The 27474-nt window shown below is 36.8% G+C and overlaps 1 protein-coding gene and 1 pseudogene across 3 annotated transcripts; one reads left to right on the plus strand and one right to left on the minus strand.

The window, feature by feature from the left end:
- Positions 1–4244, plus strand: part of LOC127639506 (protein unc-13 homolog A-like) — a 53354-nt pseudogene extending 49110 nt beyond the window's left edge.
- A 10750-nt stretch (positions 4245–14994) lies between these two features.
- Positions 14995–25459, minus strand: LOC127639833 (methyl-CpG-binding domain protein 3-like). Of its 3 annotated transcripts, none has more exons than XM_052122092.1 (8): positions 25431–25459; positions 21570–21635; positions 19647–19806; positions 19230–19367; positions 19030–19120; positions 17707–17884; positions 17231–17383; positions 14995–16066 (listed from the first exon to the last, which is right to left on the minus strand). In XM_052122092.1, the coding sequence occupies exons 1-7, from the start codon at positions 25442–25444 to the stop codon at positions 17236–17238; spliced, it is 795 nt and encodes a 264-aa protein (XP_051978052.1). In that variant the 5' UTR covers positions 25445–25459; the 3' UTR covers positions 14995–16066; positions 17231–17235. The 3 variants fall into 3 exon arrangements, with proteins under 3 accessions (XP_051978052.1, XP_051978051.1, XP_051978054.1); XM_052122091.1 differs by having other exon boundaries at positions 21570–21638; positions 25431–25451; XM_052122094.1 differs by lacking the exon at positions 25431–25459 and adding an exon at positions 22277–24058 and having other exon boundaries at positions 21570–21638.
- Between the last annotated feature and the right edge of the window lie 2015 nt (positions 25460–27474).

Consider the following 27474-nt stretch of genomic DNA (forward strand, 5'->3'; position numbering starts at 1 on the left):
TACCCTCCTGTTATTGAGATGCATTACTGAATTATTTAATCAGGCTAACTGCAGGGGCCTGGGTAGCTTAGCAAGTAAATACGCTGACTACCACCCCTGGAGTTATGAGTTTGAATCCAGGGTGTGCTGAGTGACTCCAACCAGGTCTTCCAAGCAACCAAATTGGCCAGGTTGCTAGGGAGGGTAGAGTCACATGGGGTAACCTCCTCATGGTTGCTATAATGTGGTTCTCGCTCTTGGTGGGGCACATGGTGAGTTGTCAGTGGATGCCGCGGAGAATAGCGTGAGCCTCCACACACGCTAGGTCTCCGCGTTAACGCGCTCAACGAGCCACGTGATAAGATGCACGGATTGGCGATGTCAGATGCGGAGGCAACTGAGATTCATCCTCCACCACCCGGATTGAGGCAAGTCACTATGCCACCACAAGGACTTAGAGCACATTGGGAATTGGGCATGCCAAATTGGGGATAAAAGAAATCATGTCTAACTGCAAATAGCATATTTCTACCTGTGCTTTTGCGTGATGCTGCATTCACACCACAATGCGTCAGTGCATGTCCTAGACGACTGCCATTTCGTGCAACATAAACAACAAAACTACTAAGTGCACTGTTATTTTTTTCTTAAAATATTGAGAAAATTACATCAATGACATTGACAATTTGTGGTAAAATTGACAGTCATCTTGATTACATTTATTTCTCCTAGCACGCTAAGTAACGAAGTGGGTCCGGAGTGCTATGAGCTGCAGGTGTGCGTGAAAGACTACTGCTTTGCACGGGAGGATCGCACCGTTGGCATGGCAGTACTGCAACTGAAAGACGTAACACCGCGGGGCAGCATAGCATGCTGGCTACCGCTAGGTAAACGCATACATATGGACGAGACTGGCCTGACCGTACTGCGAATCCTATCTCAGCGCAACAACGACGACGTAGCTAAAGAATTTGTCAAGCTCAAGTCCGACCAGCGTTCTGCCGAAGAGGGGCGGAGCTAAGAGCAGGAACTAGCTAGTGACCCATGGTATATGTATTTTTGTGTAAACACTGCCCTCTAATGTTGATATGTTGCACTAGCGCATAGAACAGAATACACAATACATATTTATCTGGGTCCAACACTTTAATGACCAATCATGTGTGACAAAGCAGTTATATATTTGTACTCAGTGCACTGCCATTAGACCAGCCAAGTATGATTTGTCTAACAAGCACAATTTGGCACATAAGGTGAAACAGACAAGATATTGTATCTCTTACATTTTTTCAATGCATATTTTAAGACGAAAACCTGCCAATTGCTACATTTAATACAATACATATTTATATATTTATTCATACAACTGCAAAACATTGAAATATAACTATCAGCACATATATGTCTCAAAATATAAAACAAGAAAATATTATTTATAAAGTTATATTTGTAATATCAATAAAATATTATATTATAGTATTAATAGTAAAATATTATAGTTATAATATATATATTATTTGAATTTTTTTGTGCATCTGAGAAATGAAATAACAGACTAAGACTAAGGCATGTAAACATGACAGTTGCAACACAGTGGTATGATTTTGCATTGTCCCTTATCCAGCGATCTGTAATGATGTAGGAAAGTCTACGGAGACCTCTTATGCGGCCTCCTTTTGTCAAAAATTCCTTCACCCTTTAAAGGGTGCTTTAATGTCAGGGTAATGTTTTTTCTCTTCAAGTATAACCATTTCATCCCCGAAGCTTGAAAAACACACTCGTCAGTAGGGACCAAAATTCCTATGGTTCAGACTATAAAATTATGCAAACTTTTAGAAGCACAAGAAAATTATTCAAAATAGAACAAGGATTGCAGTGGAAGGAGCTACAACCAAATACACCTCTGAAAACAGGGTGGTGTTTTTTTCCCTGTAGCATATGAGTGTGGAATGAAATCACTGGCTGTAAATACTAATTCTGCTTTGCCGTTCTCTGAAGTCAGTAATATATTGTAATATATTGCAACTTTAAGACACTTCCTGGCACTTCTCATGAATATTGTATGAACAATTTGGTTACATTTATTTTTTAAGGCATGAGAGACACAAATACCATATTATTACCGAATAAACATAATTTTTTGATGTTTTTTCGCACAATTTGTGCTCAACGCTGTTACCACATGACTTCCGCCCTATTTAAAAAATTGGAACATTCCATAAAATTGTGTGAAGACAAGTAAATAACCTCATTTCTGTTTCTTGAGTTTTACAAATATTGTTGTGTTGACTGCATTAAATCGAGCGAACTGTTCAACCCTGTTACCGAAGTTAGTGTAAAAGTATCAAACAAATATTTCTCGTTAATTTATGGGAAATGTATTTATAAATAACTACAAACCAACATTTGGTCCTAAACTAGGCTTAGGCTTAAATTGCAAGCCTATTACTTGCAACTGTGTTAGCCGTTTTGTTTTGTTTAATAGATTTTGTCTGTTTACAGTTTCATCTTTATGCTAGAAAAGAAAATCAAACAAATGAGGGTTACAAATTTTATTTAGACATCGTGTTGTTTTGTATTTTTTTTTATGTAGTCCCCAATATTGATATCAGGGTTGAAAAAATTGCAAACCTCGTAGAAAATTAAACTAAAACAGCTTAAAAAAGATTTAGTTCAATCTCCTGAGGTTGACATTTCTGTCCTTTTACAGTCCATTTGTTGAAAATAAAAATTCTATTTCATGCGCTTTTCATGGAAAGTGCGTCCGATACGCTTGGGTTTAACCACTATGCCATCTATGTAATATGTAATTGTCTTTGTGTATTGAATACGGTTTTCTGCACTGTTCATTTATGTTTAAGTATGAGTGGCCTGCCTGTGCCATTTATACAGTGTATGTCAGCATGATACGGCACTTTGGTGTGTAAGGTGTATATGTGCAAGTCTGGACTCTGACAAACACTGCTTGTATTAGACACCAGAGATGCCTGTTAGTGAAATTTTGTTAATCTTATGAAGGCGCATTTAAATGTCACATCACTCTGACTTCTTGGGAATATGCCTAAGTGACTTTCAAAGCAGCATCATGGGAGTTGGAGCCTTTTTTAGAAGTGTTGCTCCCTCTGTGAACATTCCAGTTCAAATCAACTTACAATGAATAATGAAATCTCTGATTTCACTCAAAAGAATCACAGCCTCCTATAGAGTTGCCATAGTAACTGCTGATCAATCCTGCCATTTTACTGCCAAATTATCCACCATATTGTAGTGCATTGAATGCATTGCTTAACATTAACCCTAAATGACAAAATCCTGGTCTTGCCATTTGTCCTACTTAGGAACAGTTTACACAATTTAAAATTGTGTCATTGGATTTGAACATTAAACACCCAATGTTTCCTATGTTCCCACATCTTATTTCTTCAAAACCTTAGTCTATGCATCTGTTCTGTCGAAATCAATTCCTAGTGGTCAACAGCCTTGGATTGTTTACATTGTAGAAGATCAGCACAAACAAGTTGGTTGTAATTGCCCTACCTTTTCCAAACCTGGCTAATGCCATTTACTTCGGCTGCTGTTATGTTTTCCAGGCTTTACGAAGTAAATACTTATGTTTACCATGGTACTATTCAACAGTGGGGGTTCTTCTGTAAGAAATAGCATTCATGAATGTCAAAGAGACTGATTCTTGTTGCAAGTCATTTTGCCAATTGGGAATCTGTACTGTAGCATGAAAACTCTTGGTTGCAGTAATTTGGACAATAAGATTTCAAAGCTGTGTGTGACTTTCTATGAACAATACTATTTGATGGATACAGTTACAAATACACAATGTGAGCATGTAGAAGAATGACGAAGCACACAATAGTGCACACATAGACACAAAAGTGCACACTGCTTCTAATAACACTACATGTAAACCTTAACAGCGACTCATTGCCTGTATATAAGAAACAGTGCATGTTGGAAAATATTTGAATTGTGCCAGCATGTATCTTTAATGTGATATCCAATTGTTGTCTTTATTTCTGTTTATTTTTGTTATTTAATTTTGATATTTGGGTGTTATTTTCTATTTTTGGAAGGCTTGTGAATATATAAATATGTATTACTGATGTGAAGTGCTATGGAGTACTAGCATGAGTGATTTTTTTTATACAAAGATGTTTCTAATTTTTGTTTTTCTAAATATGATCGTTCTTATCGGGGATGGAGGTAAAACAGATGCCACGGTTGGTTTGTTTCTACTTCCAATAAATGGTTAAAATACACATTGATCAGAGTGTTGTTTTTTTGGCTGGGAAAATGCTGCTTCAGCTTACTTTGCACCAAAACTGCATCTTGTTTCATCTTGGCAAAATAATAAACGCATTTTACTCTCCGTTCTTGTCAGAGAGCATTCTCGATTTCATGGCGGTGCATAGTAAGCAAACACGTAGATCTCACATTCAACATGGCTTATGAAACCTTGTCTTTGGAAATAAATATAGGCATCATCGGAGGTTATGCAAGTACATATGAATGGAGATTTCATACAATATGAAATAAAGACTGCATCTTCACAATCTCGGTAAAGATAGAAGCAGATTTTATTTCTGTCTCTTCAATACAACAACACACAGCAACAAGTGAATGATTTACTTACTCTTTTACTTAATTCTGCTGTACATCCTGTTGTTGTGTTATAGTTTATAAATAGTTCATTTACCCTGAAATCAACCCCATTCAGACAAATTACTGACAAGTGGCATTCCCCATTAGATATGTTTGCATCCATTCAAGCGTGAATGCATTTCACATTTCAAGTAGCTACATAGACCTGATCCCATGGAAACTCGGAAGTAATTGCGTTCACATAAATAACGGTGAGTGTGATTCAGAGGTTGCATTTTCACTTTAGAATTGCATTTCTACTTCACTGACAGTTATGTTTAGGGTTGGGGCAGAGTTGGTAAAGTAATACGTTGCTTTTGTATATCTACTGCCCCTGTATTGTGAGAAATCATGAGTAAAATTGTGCAAACTTTGGGAAGGAGATGTAGTGCATGATTGGGATTGTAGTTCTATAGAGTGTGAGGCCAGAGACTATTCAGTAGAGACGAGTCACTTCTATTTAAATGTATGGGAGAAATTGGAATGCCCAAGAAGCTCTAGCACCAAACAGTCAATGGATGTAGTAAGGAAGTCCCACCTTGCAGGTAAAAGAGCCAATCACCTTTTAGATACGGACATCGCCTGTCAATCAACTCACTAACACTCATGCGCATTACGTGTTTTAAAGTAATACAAGGTCAAAATTCAGTTGAGTGAAATGTGGTTGATTATTGTATTAATACACACTGCATTAAGAACCTCAGAATTAAATTGCACTTGACCCAGCCCATTAGCATGTTGTGCGTGCAATTTTGCCAAACCCACTTGTGCCTACATTTATCGCATGCTTGCACAAAAATACCAAAACTTCATGGCCATGCTCATTGACTTAGCGCTTATGAGTTATGGCATAGTGCTGTGCTTAGTGCTAGCGCTCTTAAAATAGGGCCCTATATGGGAGTTCATTGGAGGGCAGTACACAGACCTGGATAAGAGAGAATTCTCCTGATTGTAACTGTGTTTTTCTGTTCAAGTTCCCGCATTGTATTATTCCCGCATTGTATTAAGTTCCCGCAATCGGGAGCATTCTTGCTCTCGAACCGCTACCTGCTCTGTAAGATCCTTCATACAAACACAAACAAATCCAAATCACCATTCAACAAATTAGAAAGGATGTAAAGATGACTAAACAAAGTAATTAAGGGTGAACTGATGTAGGTGCAGGTGGATTGAGCACCTTTATCTCAGTGTCTCCAGATGTATCTCAGTCTTGTGCCTGCAGAAGTTTCATCCGGAGTGTAGATATCTCCTCTACCCAATGCACTCTCTGAGACAACAGCTGCATCTCTAGAAACCTGAATTTGTCAAATCAGTCACGATTATATTAATACCAGTGAGTGATGACTTAATAATGCTTAATAGGCATATCTGAGTTCTTCGGCCTTCATCTACTCCGCTATCCTCCATTAGGACATGCAACAGGTAAAATGTTCCATTTTATTATGACAAGATGCTATTTTTTTCACCATTATACCATGTTTATTTATAGAGAAAGTGAGCGATAAGACAAGAAATGATGGGGAGAATAGCTAGACTCGATCTTGATGCCATTTTAATACTTGATATTTGAATATATGGATGTTTTCCGTATTCTCCGACATCAGCAAGTTTTTAGTCTAGTATCTATTTATTCTGTCTGTGTGTTTAAATTAGATGTATATCGGGGGCCTAAGTAGCTCAGCAAGTAAAGACACTGACTACCACACCTGGAGTCACAAGTTCGAATCCAGGGTGTGCTCAGTGACTCCAGTCAGGCTTCCTGAGCAACCAAATTGGCCCAGTTGCTAGGGAGGGTAGAGTCACATGGGGTAACCTTCTCGTGGTTGTGATTAGTGGTTATCGTTCTCAATGGGGTGATTTGTGACCAAAACCTTGAAGCTCCAAAGCGCACATAGAGGCAGCATAAAAATATAAAAATGACTTTGAATTCTGTAATCGAAAACAAGTTCATCATAGAAGAGGTATATTTAAGTAATGGTTTTCTGTGAATTGCATTTGTAATGTATTTTGAATAAATTGAAAGAAAAAAAGAGTGTCACGTCATTGACCCAATTACAAATGAATAAAAACACAAGAAATTTGTCATAAAGGAGCACACAATATTTGTAATGCCAAAATACAAAATTCTATTTGTAAACCAGAACAGTGTATAGTTGGAGTAAAAGTGAAATTGCTAACTCTAACCCTAGCTCCAACCCAAAGCTGACCCTTCCTTAAAGGAGTAGTGTGTTGATGGGTGAGTGGGCATCTGTCCATTGTCGGGAGAGAGGGATTGGTGTGGCTGGTTGACATGATTTCTAACAGCTGTTTCTCATTACGGTGATAGCAGAGAGATGCCTTAAAACAGCTGAACATGCCAGAATGACAGAGAACGATTGTGCAGCATTGCCAACTGTGTATATTATGTGTTGAAGCTATTGAGTGCTTGTGCAGAGGTTTATGTTTATTTATGAGAGTGAATTATTGAACTGAGTGAAAAACCTGAAAAAGAGTGCATCTGCTACACATGAAAATATAAGCCTTACCTGAAGCGTGTCATTGCTCCTTGTCTCCTCCTTTTCCATACACAAACCTGAAGATCTGTTACAGAAAGAAAAAAATGCATGTGTGTGACTTTCTTTCTTCTTCAGAACACAAATTATGATTTTTAAAAGAATATTTCAGCTCTGTAGGGCTATACAATGCAAGTGAATTGGTGCAAAAATTGACAATCCAAAACGCACATATTGCCATCATAAAAGTAATCCATACGACTCAATATTTAAGTACTTTTTTGCTAGAAATTCTTCTCCCTCCCAGTAGATGGCGACATGCATGAAGAATGTGATTAATCAAAAACACAAGAAGAAGAATGTGAAAGTTAAAGTGGAGATTTTCTGAGCAGGGAGGAGAAATTATAGACTTAATTATTGATCTGTTTCTCACCCACACCTATCATATCACTTCTGAAGACATTTATTTAACCACTTGTGTGTTATGGATTACTTTTATGCTGATGAGATTTTTGGAGCATAAACATTTTTGCACCCATTCACTTGTAATGTATGGACCAAAAGAGCAGAGATGTTCTTCTAAAAATCTTTACAAGTGCCCCAAATCACGCTAAATCCATCAATCCAGAGAAGCTAACCAACTGAACACCATCTTGTCCAGGCTCAGGTCCGGTTCTATGGGGGTGCTTGAGGGTGCACCCTTAATTGAACAACATTGGTGTTTTATTATGTCTTCACTTTAACTATTAGAGCACCCCCACTATATTCAGAAGCACCCTCAGAGATTTTGATCTGAAACTGGGCCTGCCAGGCAGGAAGGCCAACTTAACCCAGCTAAGACCGTTTCAATGTTTTTATCAGTAACTTTTTAAACAGTTGAACTTATGAAAGAAACAATGAATAAAATAATGTTGGCTTCAAACAGGAAGCTGACTTGAAACCCCACGGTTAATTTGTGTTCTCTCTGAGCTCTCTTTCCTGAGCGTATGCTCACGTTTGGCAGTGAGGATTTGGGGAGGGCACCATCTGCAGGCTCCTGGTGGAACAACTCAGCCACCAGTTCTGACTAAGAAGAATTGTGGGGAGACAAAGTATAAAAAAAAAAAAGAAAAAGTGAGAGATTACAAGCACTACAACTTAACAGAAAATAACTGAACTATTCAAACAATACCTGACTAGCTCTGAGAATGTTGATGGGCTCCTCAAATGCAGTGTCTTGGTTCTTGTCCAAAAAGTCATCACACTCATTCTGGACCTATTGTAAAAAGACAAATAATGAAACATTTAAAACATTTAAAAAATGTTTTACTGTGTTGGTAACCAATAAAGTCATCATTAATAGCACAAATATGCTGTAGACATAAACAGCCAAATGTCCAATTTGCTTCATAGTTGTTTTCTGACCATATCAGCAAAATGCAGGATGATGAAGGCGGAGTAGGACATGCGTGGTTTGCGAAAGTGAGGGCTGTAGTTCAGGTGCTGGTCAACGGAGCCCAGTTCTCATCCAAGCCTTTTGGCATCTGGAACCGAATATGACTATATTGTAAAACTCAACAAGATACTATAAGGATGACTGGAACTCAGAACAAAATATGTCAATTTTACATACAATATTCCAGGTACAAGCTTTTGAAGACAAAACAAATTGTGAAGTGCCCTCCTGTGTGGTCCATTGTGGGCAAAATGTATTAGAAATATTTCTATAGAAAGGAGACTATGAAAAATAGGACTGATGAGTTTCAAGTAGGTGTTTCTTATGGAATGGCATATAGTTTCCTCACTCTGCACATTTCATCCAGAAGATCAAGCTGACCAAACTGGTCTTCAACAAGAGCAATTCATGGCTGGTTAGCACTGAAATCGATACAGTTCCAGGGCAGATCCTCTCGCAGATACTCTTGCTTCAGCTGAAACACATGCTGACACACTATGTACTTAAGACAGTTATATGTGGAATAGACTTGTCGATGAGGAATCAGACTGCCATGGGTGCCTTTCCCATGCTTGGTGGTGGTGATAATGACTAGGTCTGGAAACTTATCCTGTTGAACTGCTGTTGGAGCTTCTCATTGGCATTGTTGATGCAGAATTGCTCAAAACTGTTCCAGTCAAATGTCTCAAACCTATAAGTGAGAAAAGAAAAGATGATAAAAAGGTTTTACATTCTCCTAATGTACCAAATAATCGTGGTGTGAATCACGCTGTTCACACTGTTCTCTCACCCATAGATATCAAGAACACTAGTGCACGGAATAAAAATGATTCCTTGCTTCATTAAAATAAACAGATATAACTGACAACATAATGCTGTCAACTTTCCTTAATTGTATGCTATACCCTATGTGTGACACAAGATATTGAGATTATGCTGTACTCATAATATTAAAGAAATGTTGCTAATTATTAAATATTTTTTCACTCTTCGTCTTCAACTGCTGCACAGGGCCTTCACCTACAACTCAAACTCAGCAAACAACAGGTAATACCAGCAAGATAATAGCATGTATACGCCAATTTAAAATCAAATTGTACATCTTGAAACCAGCTAACATTTTCTGAGTGTTGGTTTATTCAGCTTCATCAATTGCATTTACAGTTTCAATACTAAATGTTCTCTCTCTCCCCCCTTGTTAAGCTGCTTTATGAACTGTCTGAGCGTTCAGGTTATGCTTTTAATTTGCCTGTGACGACATGAATAAATAAATACATTAATATCATGTGAAGCATTCCGTCCCTGTAATGAGTTTCACTGCATGTTGTGACTTGCCATAAACGACATTACATTCTCAATAACTACGTTTCCATCCAAGGATTTTTTGCGAAAAAAAAAAAAAACGTTTTACGCATTTCCACTGTCGATAACAAAATAGCGCGAAAAGTGGATGGAAACTAGGCTAATGTCGAGCAGTGGCGAAGAATTCCCGCGGATTTTTCACCGGTGAGACAATTCATCTTCAACCGCTGCTCAGGCGTCACTCACGGGGTACAAACTCAGCAGGCAACAGGTAACTCCAACAAGTAAATCGCTTTTCTACATGTTTCCATGCAAATGTCTCATTGAACCCCTTCGTCTTAAAGCTTACATTAGCTGAGTGTTGTTTATGTTCACCTTTCAGCTTAATCAAATGATTTTAGTAGTTCACCCAAAAATTATATTTCTCGTCATTTGGCCCTCTCACCCTTTCTGTCTTCTGTGGATCACAAACCAAAATTTCCACTCAAGTCATACATTGATGCTGAAAGTTTTTAACCTCACTCATTGTATGGACAAACACGCATCATATATCCTTCAAAGATATTTGTTTGTGTTCTGCATAACAAGACTGCATAAATGATTAGAGAATTAACATTTTTGGTTTGCCTCAAGGAGACACCCTGATATCAACACGTGTATGTTGGTTTGTAAAAAAGAGTCACATTACAAGTATAATATTGTTGCAATATGTAGCAGTGTTTGCAGCAGCTGAAAATTGTCTCGTCATGAATCTTAAATGTAAACTAGCCATACCTGTAGCTTATCTTGTCAGTTACAATTATACAATATATATATGTATGTATATGTGTCTAACAGGATAGGGTCATTTAAATGATAGTCCTGGCAGGTCTACAGCTATTATTGAAAGAAGAGTCATCAGAGGTTTTTAAGAAAAAAAAAAGAAAAAAGTAGGAAACCCATTTGGGTGACATTATTCATATTTATATAGCACCATTTTAACATATACGCTGACATTCATATAAATGTATGCATTTGGTACATCGGTTGAATAGATGTGTCAAGCTCCTGAAGTTTGCAGACAACACCACTGTCATCTGCCTCATCCGAGATGATGATGAGACTGCATACAGAAGGGAGGTTGAACAGCTTGCTCACTGGTGTAGTCAAAACAACCTGGAGCTAAACAAACTCAAAATAGTGGGAGACCCTCATTGACTCCATTGTGAAAAAGGCCCAGCAGAGGTTGTACTTCCTTCGCCAGCTGAGAATAAATCTCATTCTGTTTCTGATTCCTCAAATAATTATTCTCTCATCATTTATTCAATCTCATGTCATCCCAGATGTGGGACTTTCTGTCTTCTGCTGAACACAAACTAAGATTTTTAAAATAATATTTCAACTCTGTAGGTCCATACAATGCAAGTGAATGGTGACCAGAACTTTGAAAGCACATAAAAGTAGCATTAAAGATATGAATATGACCAGTGGTTTAAACCATGTCTTCAGAAGTGAACTTATAAGTGTGGGTGAGAAACAGATCAATATTTAAGTCATTTTTAATATGTATTTTCCTCCCTGCCCAGTAGGTGGGGAAATGCACAAAGAATGCGAATCCCCAAAACAAGAGAAGACAAATATGAAAGTGAAAGTGGAGATTGATAGTAAAAAAAGTACTTAAATATTGATCTGTTTCTCAACCACACTTAAATCACTTCGGAAGACATGGATTCAACCACTGGAGACATATGGATTACTTTATGCCTATATATATTATACTAATTCATTAAAAAAGAGCCACTTGTTTAGTAGGTACCTTATTCATTTTCACACTAAACAAAAGACACATCCAAATAATTTTTAGGTCCACTAAAATAGAACATGTGTCCCACAAAACCCTGTTCTGAAGGAATGGTTATATATTAGCTTCATATGTGTGTCTTCCTCTGGCATCAGTGTGTTGTATTAAGATGTGCTGGTCTCTAGGATGGTTGTCTTGAAGAAGCTGAGCTGACACCCACGCAGCTTCTGGGTCCAGCACCCAAACTGATGCCCCCTAAGAGACAGCAGATGCATGGTAACTTTTTTTGCACACCAATAAATAGTATATATCATGAAAACATTATAGTTCAATTCAAATCTTCTGAGACTAAAGGTTAATTAAATTTAATCTTGATTTAATTTGAAATTTCCTAGTGTGGCAAGCTAAAATAAAATAAAGCCTTTTGTTATATGTGAAGAATTGCCTTGGACTATCTGTACCATGCCAAAGAGCCCCTGCTTTGACAAAAGACAAAGAGCTCCAGTTCTCACTCTTCGCATGCAACAGTATATATACTTTGATGCATAATATAGCTATTCAACTCCACTTTTACAGTTCTAGTTAACAAAAGCATTCTCCTAAAAAATGGGTTCCAAGTTCTCACATCTCAACTAAAGTGTACAAATGAAACCGAAGCATACTAGCTCACATTTGATTGTATTTCAAGCCATTTCAAACACATTTGAGGTGCTGCATTCATTACAATATCATTAAAGAGTTTGTTACATGTGTAATACAGAGCATAGAAATTCAAAGCAATTTTAAGCGAAAGTGATAACACATGGTATATTCTTCAGCATAATTAAATGAATTGTGAAAAATGATTTTGTAAATCCTGTAACAATATTGTGGATACCAAGGTAAGTGATACAATATTTTGAATATTGCACAACCTTGATCAGCATACTGTAAATAAACTCTCAGCAGCATTAAACATTAACACCAGCTATTCTATTCTGATGTCACACTGTCCTAAATAGCAAACACTTGTTAAAATGTGGGAACAGTAATACAATAACTTATAAAGCATAATACTCCAAATCTGTCTGTCTATCTGTTTAGTTAAAAGATTAATGACATACAGTTCAACTGCAGAAAATATATATATTTTTAATTATGCAAAAGTTTTTACCTTTTGTGTAGAGCTCTGTGGTTGCCATCTGGACAGATTGGCGTAGCATATTTATATTTTGGCAGGCCAGTGGGAAAACACATAACAGTACTGTTCTCTCACTTTCTCTGTCTCTAAGAAAGTGACTGGCCCTTTGTTCTGTCAAAGCTGGAGGCATCATAACCTTAATGGTGAATTAACAGTTAATCCTTATGGAGGCTGTGTGGTAAGAGAGGGACATTTAAAACTGTTCTGGTACACAATCGCTTATATTCATGGCAGTGAAATTTGTTTAAAAACCAAGACTGAATAATTGCAAAGCCTTTTGTGTCTGTATGTAAAAATGCATTTGCTCACAAGCAAAGCTATGAAAAAAAAGAAGGAAAAAAACACACACACACACAATCTATCAAATAACATTTAAAAATGCAATACGTCTGACTGAGATTTTGCTCAAATTTTGTCTCGTCTAAATGGGAACGTTTTTTTTTTAATCATTCCTACACATAAAGCTAAAAAAAATGATTGAAACTTTTCAAAACAAGTTTGTAAATAAGACATGTTAGAAGTCTACGGTCAATTATTAACTAAAAATGAAAGACAATGGGACAACCTTACAATGGTATGATTGTACAATCATGCCCTTACAATGGAAGCCTATGGGGCGACCATGTAAGGAATAATTGACGACGAAGCGGAGTGGCCGTTACACCTCGGGTGTGCATTATTTTTCTAATAATTCAACGGCCTGGAGTCAATTATTCCGCTTATACTACAGTTACCACACCTCGAAACATTGTTCAGATGATGTGATTCTAGACGTTTGTCAAGTTTTATTCATTAAAACGCTCTTGTATGTAGGACTAATTTCTTACGCATCTAATCCCATGCCTCCGTTGCTAATTCCAAAACGTCATTTTAGAGTTAGTAACGGAGGTTTGAGCCACTGACAGCAGACTAATGCAGTTATTAGTGTAGTTATTAGAGAGACAGAGGTTGCAATAATGAGACAGAAAATCATGTGCGTCATATTGTTTAATTTATTTATTAATTCATACGTTATAATTCATTTGTTAATTCGAACAAATTTATTTATTAAAATTAAACTGCACGTTTCCATTGATGGTGAAGTCAGACATCGAAAATGGCAGATCAAGCGCATTGGGCTGACAGAATTCAAATCATCCAACGAGGTATTGGGCTGCTGTGTCTGGTGACAAATCCTCTTGAAGTTGAAGTGGATTTGTCGCTGTCACTTCTTGTTATGAATTGTATCCTATTTTCCGTTATTACAGTTGACTACGCGAAGTGATATGGAACTGTAATGCGATCAAGACCTGCCTGGAACTACTTTAGCCGTGCGTTTCCCTGAAAATAATTGCACACCTTAGAACGTTCTCAACCAATCAGAATCAAGCATTCAACAGCCCTGTAGTATAAATAACTATATACAATTATTCACTGGGTAACCGCACAACGGTTCAACTGTATAATTATTAAAGGAATATTCTGTGTTCAACACAAGTTAAGCTCAATTGATGACAATTGTGGCATAATATTGATTAACACAAATGAATTTAGACTTTTTCCTCCTTTTCTTAAAAAAGAAGAATCTGTTGAAGTGATACAAGGCTTGTTATAATAAAAGTGAATGGGGCCAATCCGTAAACGATAAAATACTCACAAATATAGTTTTACAAATATAGCAACAAGACATAAACAGTATGACGTTAACATGATTTTAGTGCGATAGAATTGTTTACTTTACTAACTTTTCAGTGTAAAGTTATCTCCAATTTGTTACCATGACGACATAACGCTGTGAACCTTGACTGTAAAAACTATAACTTAAAACAACTTTACAGAAGAAATAATGCCCAAAATTTAACAAGAATTAAAGTGCTTTTATAAAATTATAAGCTTCACATGTTTGTCTTTAAACCCTCCAAATTTGGCCACATTCACTTCCATTGTAAGTGCCTTGCTTTCTTTTGAAAGATGAGGAGGAATGAGTCAAAATAATTTTTGTGGTAATCAACATTATGCCACAAATTCTTTCAATTGAACTTAGATTGTATGGAACCTGGAACATTCCTTTCATTTATAACAGAATATATGGGGCCGGGCTTGACTTGTATTTAAGCCATAATATGCCTTTAAATATAAGTGTAAACTGACATCACTACAAACAAATGTAAGAATCAACGATATTTAACACAGGAACATTTTATTTTGAGGAATGCACAAGTAAACATGGCTAACAGCGTGTTGACGTGGGCTTTGAAAGAAACATGGAATAGATCTTTTACAAAACACTTTCCACAATGTGTTTGTTTCAATAGCTGCATCACAGGATGATGTTTATGCATCAAACTGTATGAATCACCATTCACATTTCAATATCAAATTCAGATTTATTTTTCATGGAAATAGTATTCAGTGTCAAGTATGAATAGCTTATAAAAACAGGCAATTTTAACAAGCACCAGAGATGAGTTGAAAACATACAATTCTAAAGAAACCGAGATGGGTTTGGCCACCTCTGCACCATTAGACCCTTTGTAACTATGAATATCTTTATTAGTGCCTCACTTTCCTCGAGACAACATTATAAAACATGTGGCATTGTGGATAACATCAGAAATTTAGAACTGAATATGAACAAATTGGAACCTATTAAACTAAATAATACTGATTTTGTGCATGATATACTATAAAAAAATAACACTAATGGAGAGAAATCAATACATATCAAAAAATACCTTTATCTCTTCAATGGAGTTTGAAACATATCAACTACATTGGATGCATTCGTTTGCCTCAACTCTTATCCATTTATTTAATCACAGACATGGGCATGCATCCACAGATCAGTTTATGTCAGCTGTGTATGTATTTTTAGCACCCCTTAAATCTGGAGGATTGTATTTTTGACTTGATTGTCATTTTCCACATCAAATCCAATTCCCCCTCCTTTGAAAACACTTTTGGAATCACTCAATGCACGTGGCAATCTTTCCTGTAGAGGGGAAGTTCACCTAAATGTTGAATTTTTAAAACATTTTGTTCTTTTTAGAAAATACTCATATTATCAAAAAAATTATAATTACAAAACAGAAAAAGCGTTTTTTTCCTGAAAATTGAGCCAACAGTCTTTCTGAGATCCCAACTGGTGGTCGCAAATGGATATTCAGCGAAGCTGGGAGATGTTTCATGGTAATGTGGTATGCTGATCAGTAAAGCGTCTGGTTGTAGTGTGACTATGTTGGGAAACTCAGACACATTTGAATGCCCTGTGGAAAAAAACACATTAAAACAATATCTGCTTAAATTGGGATATTTCAACTTATGTGACTATTGCCTTTAAAGGGATAGTTCTCCCAAAAATGAAAATTCTCTCATCATTTATTCACCCTTATGCCATCCCAGATGTGTATGACTTACTTTCTTCTGCAGAATTCAAATTAAGATATTTAGAAGAATATTTCAGCTCTGTAGGTCCATACAATGCAAGTGAATGGTTACCAGAACATTGAAGCTCAAAAAGCACAAAGGCAGCATAAAAGTAATCCATAAGGCTCCAGTGGTTAAATCCATATCTTCAGAAGTGATATGATTGGTGTGGGGTGAAAAAGATCAATATGTAAGTCCTTCTTTACTATAAATATCCACCTTTAACCAGCACCGACCAGCAGGTGGTGATATGCACAAAGGCGGCGAATCGACAAAAAAAAAAAAATTGAAAGTGACAGTGGAATTTTATAGTGAAAAAAGGACTTCAATATTGCTCTGTTTCTCACCTACACCTATCATATCACTTCTGAAGTCATGGATTTAACCACTGGAGACATATGGAGTACTTTTATGATGCCTTATATATGCATTATAAGGACTTACAGAACAGAATATTCTTCTAAAAATCTTAATTTGTGTTCAACAGAAGACAGGTCACACATCTTGGATGGCATGAGCGAGCGTAAATGATGAGAGAATTTTAATCTTTGGGTGATCTGTAACTTTTAAGAAACGAGCAACAAGCTACAGTGATAAAATATTTTGCAATGATTCCAATAGTGCCAATATGTGACTGTCATCTATGTATTCTTATTACACAACACTCTGTAATACTTCATTCTGATTGGTCAGTTGTAGGATTCTGAAGTCAAGTATTTTTGTATAATGACGGTTAAACTTAAAAACTGAGCGTTGTCCAAGACAATGCATTTCTTATATAGAAATGTCACAGTAGATTAATAATTAAAATAAAATCAATCCAAATCAGTACTTCATGTTTATATATGAATTGATTTATTTTGTAATAATGACCAGCTGACTACATTTTCCTGCTTATTACAAGGCTACTTGCTTTATTAATACATAAATGAACATGAAATAAGGATTTGGATTGATTATTTATAATTAATTGTACATTGTGACTTCCATAGTTGTGTGCTTACCTATGCTATACTTCCTGCTTGTCATCATTACAATTTCCCTCCTCCTTGACAGTGTCTCCCTCATTAGACGTTTCCTCCACTTGAGCCAACATGTCGGCCATCAGAGCCTCCTCCAGTCGCTTCCGAACGCTGTACACCAGCTCCTCCTGCTTTCTGTGATAGCCCAGAAAAAAGATGATATTGATTGGCAAGCGGCAACAAACAGCCACATAATGCTCTAAAGGAATGTGAAATACATTCACGTTCAAAAGATAACAAAGCAAACAGAATGAAGAGTTTTCTTATTTCACTATTATATTCTGTATCAATGAACAATAATCAAGAAGATATTTTATCATATAGGAAGTCAATTATACCGAGACTGAAACATATTGATATGCATAAATATTTAGTTAAATATTTATTAAACCAATTTGTATTATTAAAATACTGTCTATCATGCAAAGGGAAATCCACTGAAAAGCCATGTAAAATACCTGATGTCCTCGTCTGTGACAATGAAGGCCTTACAGAGAGGTTGAGCTGTGTTAAGCCAAACTCCCGGGTTCTTCTCCACAGCGGCAGACAGCTGGCCTGTGATGGGAGCTGCACTCGTGTGAAGTGCACTGGCAATAGCTGACAACAGGGTCTTATCTGTGCACCCGGGGCCAACTCCTTTAATGACAATTAAATATTATAACATTTGTTTTATTAGCAATCTTTTAATTATTTGTTTTATTAGTAATATTTGATGATGCTACAAAAATAAATAAAATACTGTGTGTTGAAAAATAAATTACATTTTATATTAATTCTTAAAAGTTAAGAATTCATTTTAAATGTTTTCTAATGTAATTCTTTTTACAATCTTTTTCTAAATGTGATTTTGAAAAACAAAATGTGTATGTAATTTACTTGTAGGAAATTCTTTTTTATTGAAATAAAGAATTATTTTGAAATGTAAATTAAATGTTTTTTAAACATGTAAAAAAAACGAATTTCGTGTAATTTACTTATAGCACAACAAATATAAAATGTGTATTGACAAAAGTAAAATGAATTTAAAATAACTTTTTAATTATTCTAAATGTGATTATTGTAATTTTTTATGTAATTTTCTTGAAGCACAACAGATATCAAATGTGAATTGACAGGAAAAAAAACTGTATAAAAACTGTTTAATGTATTAAATTTTTTTATGTAATGTATTAAATATAATTACTTATATTACAAAACAAATATAAAATGTGATTTAAAATAAAGAAAATTACTACGCTACATTTAATATTAATTATAAAAAAATATTTTTGAACTTGAAGCAAAACATTTGTTGAAATTAAAAATATTTTTTTTATTTATTAAATTCATTTTAAATGTTATTTATTTTCACTTTCAATACACATTTTTTATTTGTATTTGTACTTGTAGCATTCTCAGATGAAATAAAAGACTGCTAATACAACTTTTAATTAATTTCATTAGTTATTTAAATAATTCCTAATTAGTTAATATTACTTAATACTTAATATATTTTAAGATTATTTGTGTTCATGCTGTACTTTTATTTTGACATCATCACAAAGTCTTGTATTTTGAAAGTCTCTAATCTTGGTTTACCTTCGCATTGTCTTTCCCTTGGTTTGCTTTTGACTTTCATTTAATTTAATTGGCCTTATTCAGGTTTCACATCATTTGAGATGATATCTTGAATCACAAAGTATTGGAATATTAACGTTTCATTAATGTATCCTTTACATTGCATTGCTAAAAAGCAAACATAGCTTTAGAACTTCACCTCGCCCAGGTGTTTATGACCATACCTTGTAAGCCTTTAGGTAAATCCATTGTTTTCACAAGCTCCTCTGCCATGTCAAAGGCATCGAGGCCACTCAACTTCTTCTCCCAAAAAAGCTGACAATGAAAATGATATTAGCATGGGCCACTGAAACAAATGACTAATTTGGGCCAAGCAGTTTTGAATAAAACCTACAGTGAAACTATAGCATTTAGAGTGCTTTACCTGTCTGGGTTGGTCAATGGCCTTCTGTGGGTCAGTCTTGACCTTATTGCTGGGGTGGTTGGTAACTTTTGTGACAGGTTGTTTAAAGATGGAGGCAGTCTGGCGCACTGGGAGGGATGTGTTCAGGTCGGGTTTGCCCTATCAAACAAAGGTTTCAGTTAATTCAATTAAAATAGCTTTAGCTTAAATTAAAATGGTCTTGAATGGTTTAGAGCAATGCTGGTGTAACTGGTGCAACCTAGTTAAGCTGGCTGACTAGCTTGGCCAGACTGAAGACTAAATCCTTTATGACAACATCTATACCACTAATTCGGTTGTTCAGATAATCACTGCTTTAAAAAGAATTGAAAGAAGGTCGGCAAATTATGAAATGGCAATATACTGTATAAAGCCCACAGCTGATGCACACCCTCTCACCTTAGTCTGGCTATTGTTGTCATATCGGGGTCTCTGTCTGTTTTTGTTCAGCTTGCTCATGAGCATCTTGCCTGTGCGGAAATCAAAGGAGCTGAGATCCATTGAGTTGCCAAGGTAACGAGCCAATTGAGGCTTGCTCCGGAACTTCTTTCCAGTAGGGCTGGGGGTCGCAAAATAGGACAGATCTCAGAGATTTGATAAACCTGTCTTAATGCTAATTTGGAATGAAAACAACTGTAAGGTGACCATTCAGGCATTGCTTATGGGGTGGGTAAAAATATAGATTTTCCGATGCATTGCGATCTACATTTGAATGTTCTCAATATACATTTTGAAATCCCAAGATATTTACTCAGTGCAAAACCTTCCACTTCAATGAGAGTAAATAATTTGCACTTGCAACCAAATTTCGAACTATGCAGCTAAAATGTATATACTATATTTGTTAACTGACCCCGATGATATAAAGCCATTAGAGTGTTTCTCTTTAACATACGCCCTGCTGGTTTTCTATTTTTTATCCCCAATTTGGAATGCCCAATTCCCAATGCGCTCTAAATCCTTGTGGTGGCGTGACTGGTGAGTCAATCCAGGTGGCGGAGGACAAATCTCTATTGTCTCCGGGTCTGAGACCGTTAATCCGCGCATCTTATCACATGGCTTGTTGAGCGCGTTACGGCAAAGACATAGCGTGTGTGGAGGCTTCATGCTATTCTCCGTATTCTCCACATGCACAACTGACCACGCGCCCCACCGAGAGCAAGAACCACATTATAGCGACCACGAGGAGGTTAACCCAACATGACTCTATACCCACCCTAGCAACCTGGCCAATTGGTTGCTTAGGAAGCCTTACTGGAAGGTCCTCATTATAATTAACAGCATTAGATGGAAAATAATTTATTTCATATGTATGCAAAAGGGGCATAACTGAAACATTCCCATATGAATCAAAATCGAATCAAGAGCTTGTGAATCGGAAACTAATCAAATTGGGAAAACAGTATCTATACCCACCCCTAGTTGCATACAGATATAAATGCACAAGATATACAGATATATGCAAACAATGACATGCAATGTTGCGGTATTGTAGCCTAACTGAGAATTAATTTTAATATCAAGTCTGTGATGACAAAATGACAATGCAATTACAACACAAACACTCTGAGGACCAGAAATCTTGAAACACGCTGAAATACATAATTGCTTTACAGTGTCTCCGAACTGATAAATATGATTGCATTAAAATTACATTCAAAATATAATTTTAATGCTAAACTCACAAACATGAACTGACTGGAAGTAGTTTTACCATTTCATTGAAAAAAATATATTTTAACTAGCACATTTAAACTGAATTCACTTAATAAATGTAGTATAAAGTATTTACCACATCAAGGGTATGACTAGCCAACATTTGCAAAGCGATGCCATTCCGTGCCATTCACCCTGTAAGCTGTTGTTGTCAATCTGTTCTGCCGAGTGTGTGCATTTGTTACGCTAGATTATCAGTAGCTTGAGATAATAGTAATATTGTCTAGATCGCAGTGTGCAATTGTATTGTACGACAGCAGGCGGGACTATTTTTTTCAGGATCGTTTTTTCTTTATAAACTTAGCAGACATAGTGGCAGATCCATACACTCCTGCATCTGAAGTAAAGTTTTGCACAGTCCCACAAACTTTAAATCAAGATATTGATTGTGTTGAAATAAAAAAAGTTAGTAAACAGCTGACACTGGTGGGATGCAATGATGAATGAATATTCTGTGTGATGAAACCATGAACATTTCATGCTTGTTTCAAGTTCATGCAAGAATCTGAACAAGCTTTTGGTTTTAGTATGGCTCTTTAAGCTTGTCATGGTGAGCAAACATTTAACATAACTGGATTTTTTAAAATTTATTAAATTATACAATACCACAAGCTATACAAACGACCTGCCTCCCCCCTCTCCCGCCTCTGTTCTTCCTCCTCTTCCTCACCTCTGCTAAAAAAAAAGAACAGTCATGTCTATTTATGACATGTGCTGACATAAGAGTCTTCGAAAATGGGTTAATTCAGACCAGACAGTTTCGTTACAAGCACAAAATAACAGTGTCGTCTTCACATCTCACACCCTGTGTGCATTGGTTACTGAAACGAGTAAGAATAGTGAGCTTGTGTTAGAGATTTACGAACAAATCGTTCTTTTGAACCGGTTCATTTTCATGATTCAGTTGTGAATCACTTCTTCACTGTGAGTCGATTTTAGAACTTTAAAGAGAAGAAACAAGTATAATCTGGCAAATAAACAGTGACAGCATGAAATTGGAGCACATAAAGTTAGTCAGTAATTACTACCAATACAATTAAAACTGAACAGTGTGTTCTGCACAGCCGAACGGAATGCCTGTGTCCCAAATAATGCAGCTGTACCCTATGCAATCGGCCTTCTAGTGTATGCAAGTGTAGTACGGTCCCAAACGGAACACAAATGTTTTTTTAGCTAAAGGAAGTGACGTTTCAAATGCACATGATGTGTTGCTGCTAGCTTAAGTACATTAGCCAACCTCAGCTCAACACTTATATCTCAAATAACGCTACATATTCACACAGCGTGGGGTGATAGTAAAGCATTCAACTCACATTTGTAAGGTGCTGTATTCACAGAAGCTTCGCTAGTTGCTACGTAGGGGAAGCCGCGACTGTTGAGTTGAGTGCATGAAGTGTCCAATGTTCCACACGTTTTTCGGTTAGTACATCATCCGGGCACTTGTAGTACTCTTCTTTTTGTTGCATTTTCAATGTGAACACACTACTCATACTACAAAAGGGCGTAGAATAGTGCAGAAGAATGCGATTTGGGACGCACTTCATGTTTTCAAACAGCTTCCCGAATATACCCACCTTGGACGAACATACAGATAGTCCCACCACAAAACGCATGCCATCGGTTGAGGTAATAGTGCTAAGTTAGCCTGGATGGGCTGCTTTTTTTTTTTAGCACCATAGATACAGTTTAATTTTCGATGAAATCGAAAAGCCAATTAATTGCGTACTTATATTAAGCTGGGACAGGAAAAGTATTTTAACATCGAAAAGTTACACACTTTTAAAACAGACTTTTTAAATTGTAATCGAAAACATTGTGACAGTAGCAGCAATATTTCACTACCCCAAAAAAATAAATGAACACTAGGATCAGGGGTGGATTGGCCATCGGGTGAGTTAATCCTTTTTCCACGGTGGGCTGGCAGGTCACTAGCATGCTAATGCACATTATGATATACAGTATACTGGATGTAAATACAGGTATGTACTATGTATATAAAAAAAGGTAAAACAATGCAAAATTAAACAAATAAATCTCCTTTAAAATATTATATTATTGCAGTACAATATATTTGATATATCTGATAATACTTCATTCCTAAACGTTTCAAGTGCTTATATTTGTCATTGGTCAAAAAGGATCAAATAAAGAGAAAGGAGCTCCGTTCACACCGAACGAAGCACTACGAATTGAACAGAGCACAGGTGTCTCAAAATGCATTTTAACAATTGAAGTTCTTTTTTTTAACTTGTCATGTGTTTAAAAAATGCTGCGCTCCAGCACAACAGGGAGATGCTGTAAAACGTTTGAAAAACTGCATGGATGGATACAAAATAGTAAGGCTGTAATTAGGGTTGCCACTTTTGAAGATGTAACATATGGGACAATCTAGAGTTATTGATGAGGGTTTGTTGCTGATATTTTCAGACGGTCCCTTACCACACCCCCTTCAGATTTTTTGCACGTTTTAGCGCTGTGTGTACTTTTCAGATGGTCCCTTAATGTAGGTCAATTTTCACCATGACACCATCTGACCAGCTTCAATATGGTACAAATTGTGTACTGTAATGATTCAATAGGGGACATGTCATTTCATCTTTAAATAAGGGACAATCCCATATTTTACAGGGTGGGTAGCAACCCTAGCATTAATAGTAGTTGTGGAAATTTTTATTAATATTATCCAATTTACCATCCAGCGGCCTAAAGATAAGCACATAAAAGTAAATGAGGTTGTGTGTCGTGTATTATAACAATTTTAATGCATCTTCAATTACATCAGTCAGTTGGTCATAGCATGAATCATTCTGTTCTCTTTATTCACAACATAGCCTATGAAACCCATTTCTAAATCAATAACTATTATTAGTTTTAATACATATCTATGGTGGAACCTATGTTCAGTGGGCGGCAAGAATCCTGAAATTCCAAGTAAAATGTTGTTTCCCTATTGGATTCCGCCTGGGATAATTACTGAGTGATCATTCCTTTCAACTCAAACAAATCCGTGAATCTATTTTTTTATTTAGTTTTTTTACAGTTCATTGAAACACATTTGAATGAACCGATTAGGTCAATTGAATCGGACTTCCCAACAAGGCCGTAGCCAGGACATTACTTTGAGTGGGTCTCAGTTAAAACGGATGGCAGTTTTCACACAATTTTTGTGACGAAATGTTCTTTTACAACAGAGAAGCGGCACATTCAGACAGTCCTTTCACACTTTCAGAAATCAGAATATATATATATATATATATTTAAAACTATACTACGAATATATATTTTAAGTCAAAGAATAATGTCTAATATTCTAGGTGGCCCTTGGTCTCTTTTGGATGGACCCAGGGCCACCCTTGGCAACACCACTGCTTCCCAATACTATTTTTGATCCATTCACATGTTGTAGGCATCCACTCCACCCCCTGAAAAAAAGTATGCACACAAAATCCCCTCCACAGCTGGCCCTACTTTAAAATGACAATCCCCCTGTATACTCCGTACCAAACATAATACACATGGCTTTTCCCTTAAGACAATCCAAGCAGTGCACGCCCACTTTGATACTCTACATGATGATTCTGCACCCAGTAACAGACTCTTGCAGACTCTTATTCAATGGCTTTACGTTGCCACTTTGAAACTCGTTCCGCCATAATGCTGCCTCATCACCAGCTTTGGCCCTTTTGGTCAATGAAGGATTCATCCGCTTGGAAAATGGGCTACACAGAAAGATACAGAGTCCATAAAGCTGAAGTGGCACTCGCAGATGAATACTTGTGCATATATTTGTTGCAGACTTGTTATGTTATTCTATCACGGTGTCATGAATGAGACATTCATGGGTGAGGAGCGTTAATTGATCGACAATGTAAACAAACGTTTTACTAGCCGGCAGGTAATGCCGGAGACATTTTCGGCAAAACGCGTGACAAATTTTTGATCAATAAATAGACTGAATGAAAGATCACAGGTTCTTAAACCCGCGTAAAAATTGTGCTTTAGAACAAACGCATAAGATTGCTAAGAACATTGTGCATTGACATGACAATTCGTAACGGGACGAAAACAGATGCACATTTCACCTGGTCCCGAGCGACGTTATGAACAGTCATAGCGATGCATTTAGCGAAATCTAGTGCCATTGTCATTCTAAGAAAATAGTATTCCTGCCTACGACTTCGCTTTATCTATGCATCCCTGTAGCATGTAACGTGTTGTTGTTATTAAGACGGTATTACATTGCATGTTACTTACATTGCATATTACCTAGTTTATTAAGCATTTCTTAAACCACTCGAAAGCACTGCGCAAAGCGCGACTCTAGCAGCTCCAGCAGAACGGAGACTGTTCTACCCAAATTAACCAAAGCGATTGCTTTGTTCGTAAAACCGCGTGACGAGAAATGCAGATGCAATCCATTGAGATCGAGCTTAAAATCGTTTACGATATCAACCCGGTTATACTTACTCGTTTTTGTCCATCGTGCATTCTCTGTTGGTGTCGCTTTTTTGTGAATGTTAAATCCCCCTCTCTTCCTCTATACTTTCACTCCCCTCCCCCTTCAATGAGACAAATGAAAGACATTATGTCCGATTAGGGTTGACTTAACGAGACAAAGCCTTGCAGTAGTCGGGTAACCATAAACCACATGATAACAATGCACCGTTTTGTCTCCAATAAGCAAATGTTTTCTTTTATTTAAATGATAAACAGTATTGTCATTAAGGTCTTAAACAGGTTATGTTTCTTGATAGAGTTTGCTATACCTGCTGGACTAGAAAGCTTTGTTCGTTTGAATGCATTGTTGTAGCCTACATCAACAAAACATTCTCAAACATGAGTTGTCAAAAATACCAGTTAATGACTTATTGGTAAGCTCAATCGATTTATAGCATAATGTTGATTGATTCAATAACAATTAATTTAGATTCCTCCCCACTTTTCTTATAAATAAATAAAAAAGCAGCAAAATTTGAGGCTAAAATGTGACACTTATGAGGCTTTTCCACTGCACAGTTAAACTGGACAGGACTCTACTCTTGCTTGCTTTTGGGGGGTTTTCCACTGTGGATAGTACCTGGTACTTTTTTAGTACCACCTCAGTCGAGGTCCCAAGCCAGCCGATACTAATTGTGACGTCAAAACCCTGCAGATCACTGTTTGGTCAGAGAGAATCGTCACTACCAGCGTCACTGGATTTCTGACATGGGACATCAACCCGCTAGTTTTAAAGTTAGCAACAGTGTTAGCAGTATAATTCGTTCACGTGACTTTCGAAATGTAAAAAGAAATGGCTTTGCGCAAAACTACACCGTGGTCATTAAACGAGGTGCAGACGTTCCTCTCGTTAGCGACGAACGAAACGAAAAAGACTTTCAGGAAGTGTCTCAGCTGTTGGCCGCACACGGCTACCACCGGACCTACCAACAGTGTAGGGAAAAGTAAAACAAATACCACTCAGGAAGGATACACATTCTGTCTACTAGAGATGAACGTAGTTTAGTCGAAAAGTTAAAATCAATCCCAGAACAACAGCAAGGACCTTGTGAAGATGATGGAGGAAACAGGTAGACAAGTATCTATATCCACAGTAAAACAAGTCATATATCGACATAACCTGAAAGGCTGCTCAGCAAGAAAGAAGACACTTCTCCAAAACCGCCATAAAAAGCCTGATTACAGTTTGCAAGTGCACATGGGGACAAAGATCTTACTTTTTGGTAATTTTGGATCCTGTGATCTAATGAAACAAAATTGTATTGTTTGACCATAGTTATGTTTGAAGGAAAAAGGGTGAGGCTTGCAAGCCAAAGAACACCATCCCAACCGTAAACCATGGGGGTGGCAGCATCATTTTGTGGGGGTGCTATTGCTGCAGGAGGGACTGGTGCACTTCACAAAATAGATGGCATCATGAGGAAGGAAAATGATGGCATCATGAGGAAGGAAAATTATGTGTCAGCCAGGAAGTTAAAGTTCGGTCACAAATGGGTCTTCCAAATGGACAATAACCCAGAGCATACCTCCAAAGTTGTGGCAAAATGGCTTAAGGACAACAAAGTCAAGGTATTGGAGTGGCAAAAGCCCTGACCTCAATCTGATCGAAAATGTGTGGGCAGAACTGAAAAAGCATGTGTGAGCAAGGAGGCCTACAAACCTGACTCAGTTACGGTTCTGTCTGGAGGAATGGTCCAAAATTCCAACAACTTATTGTGAGAAGCATGTGAAAGGCTTCCCAAAACATTTGACCCAAGTTAAACAATTTAAAGGCAACACTACCAAATACTAACAATGTGTATGTAAACGTCTGACCCACTGGGAATGTGATGAAAGAAATAAAAGCTGAAATAAATAATCATCTCTTCTATTATTCTGACATTTCACATTCTTAAAATAAAGTAGTGATCCTAACTGACCTAAGGCAGGGAATGTTTTCTACGATTAAATATCAGGAATTGTGATTTAATTGTGTTTAAATGTATTTGGCTAAGGTGTATGTAAACTTCGACTT

The sequence above is a fragment of the Xyrauchen texanus genome, chromosome 48 (assembly GCF_025860055.1).
Source record: "Xyrauchen texanus isolate HMW12.3.18 chromosome 48, RBS_HiC_50CHRs, whole genome shotgun sequence".
Taxonomy (NCBI): Eukaryota; Metazoa; Chordata; class Actinopteri; order Cypriniformes; family Catostomidae; genus Xyrauchen; species Xyrauchen texanus.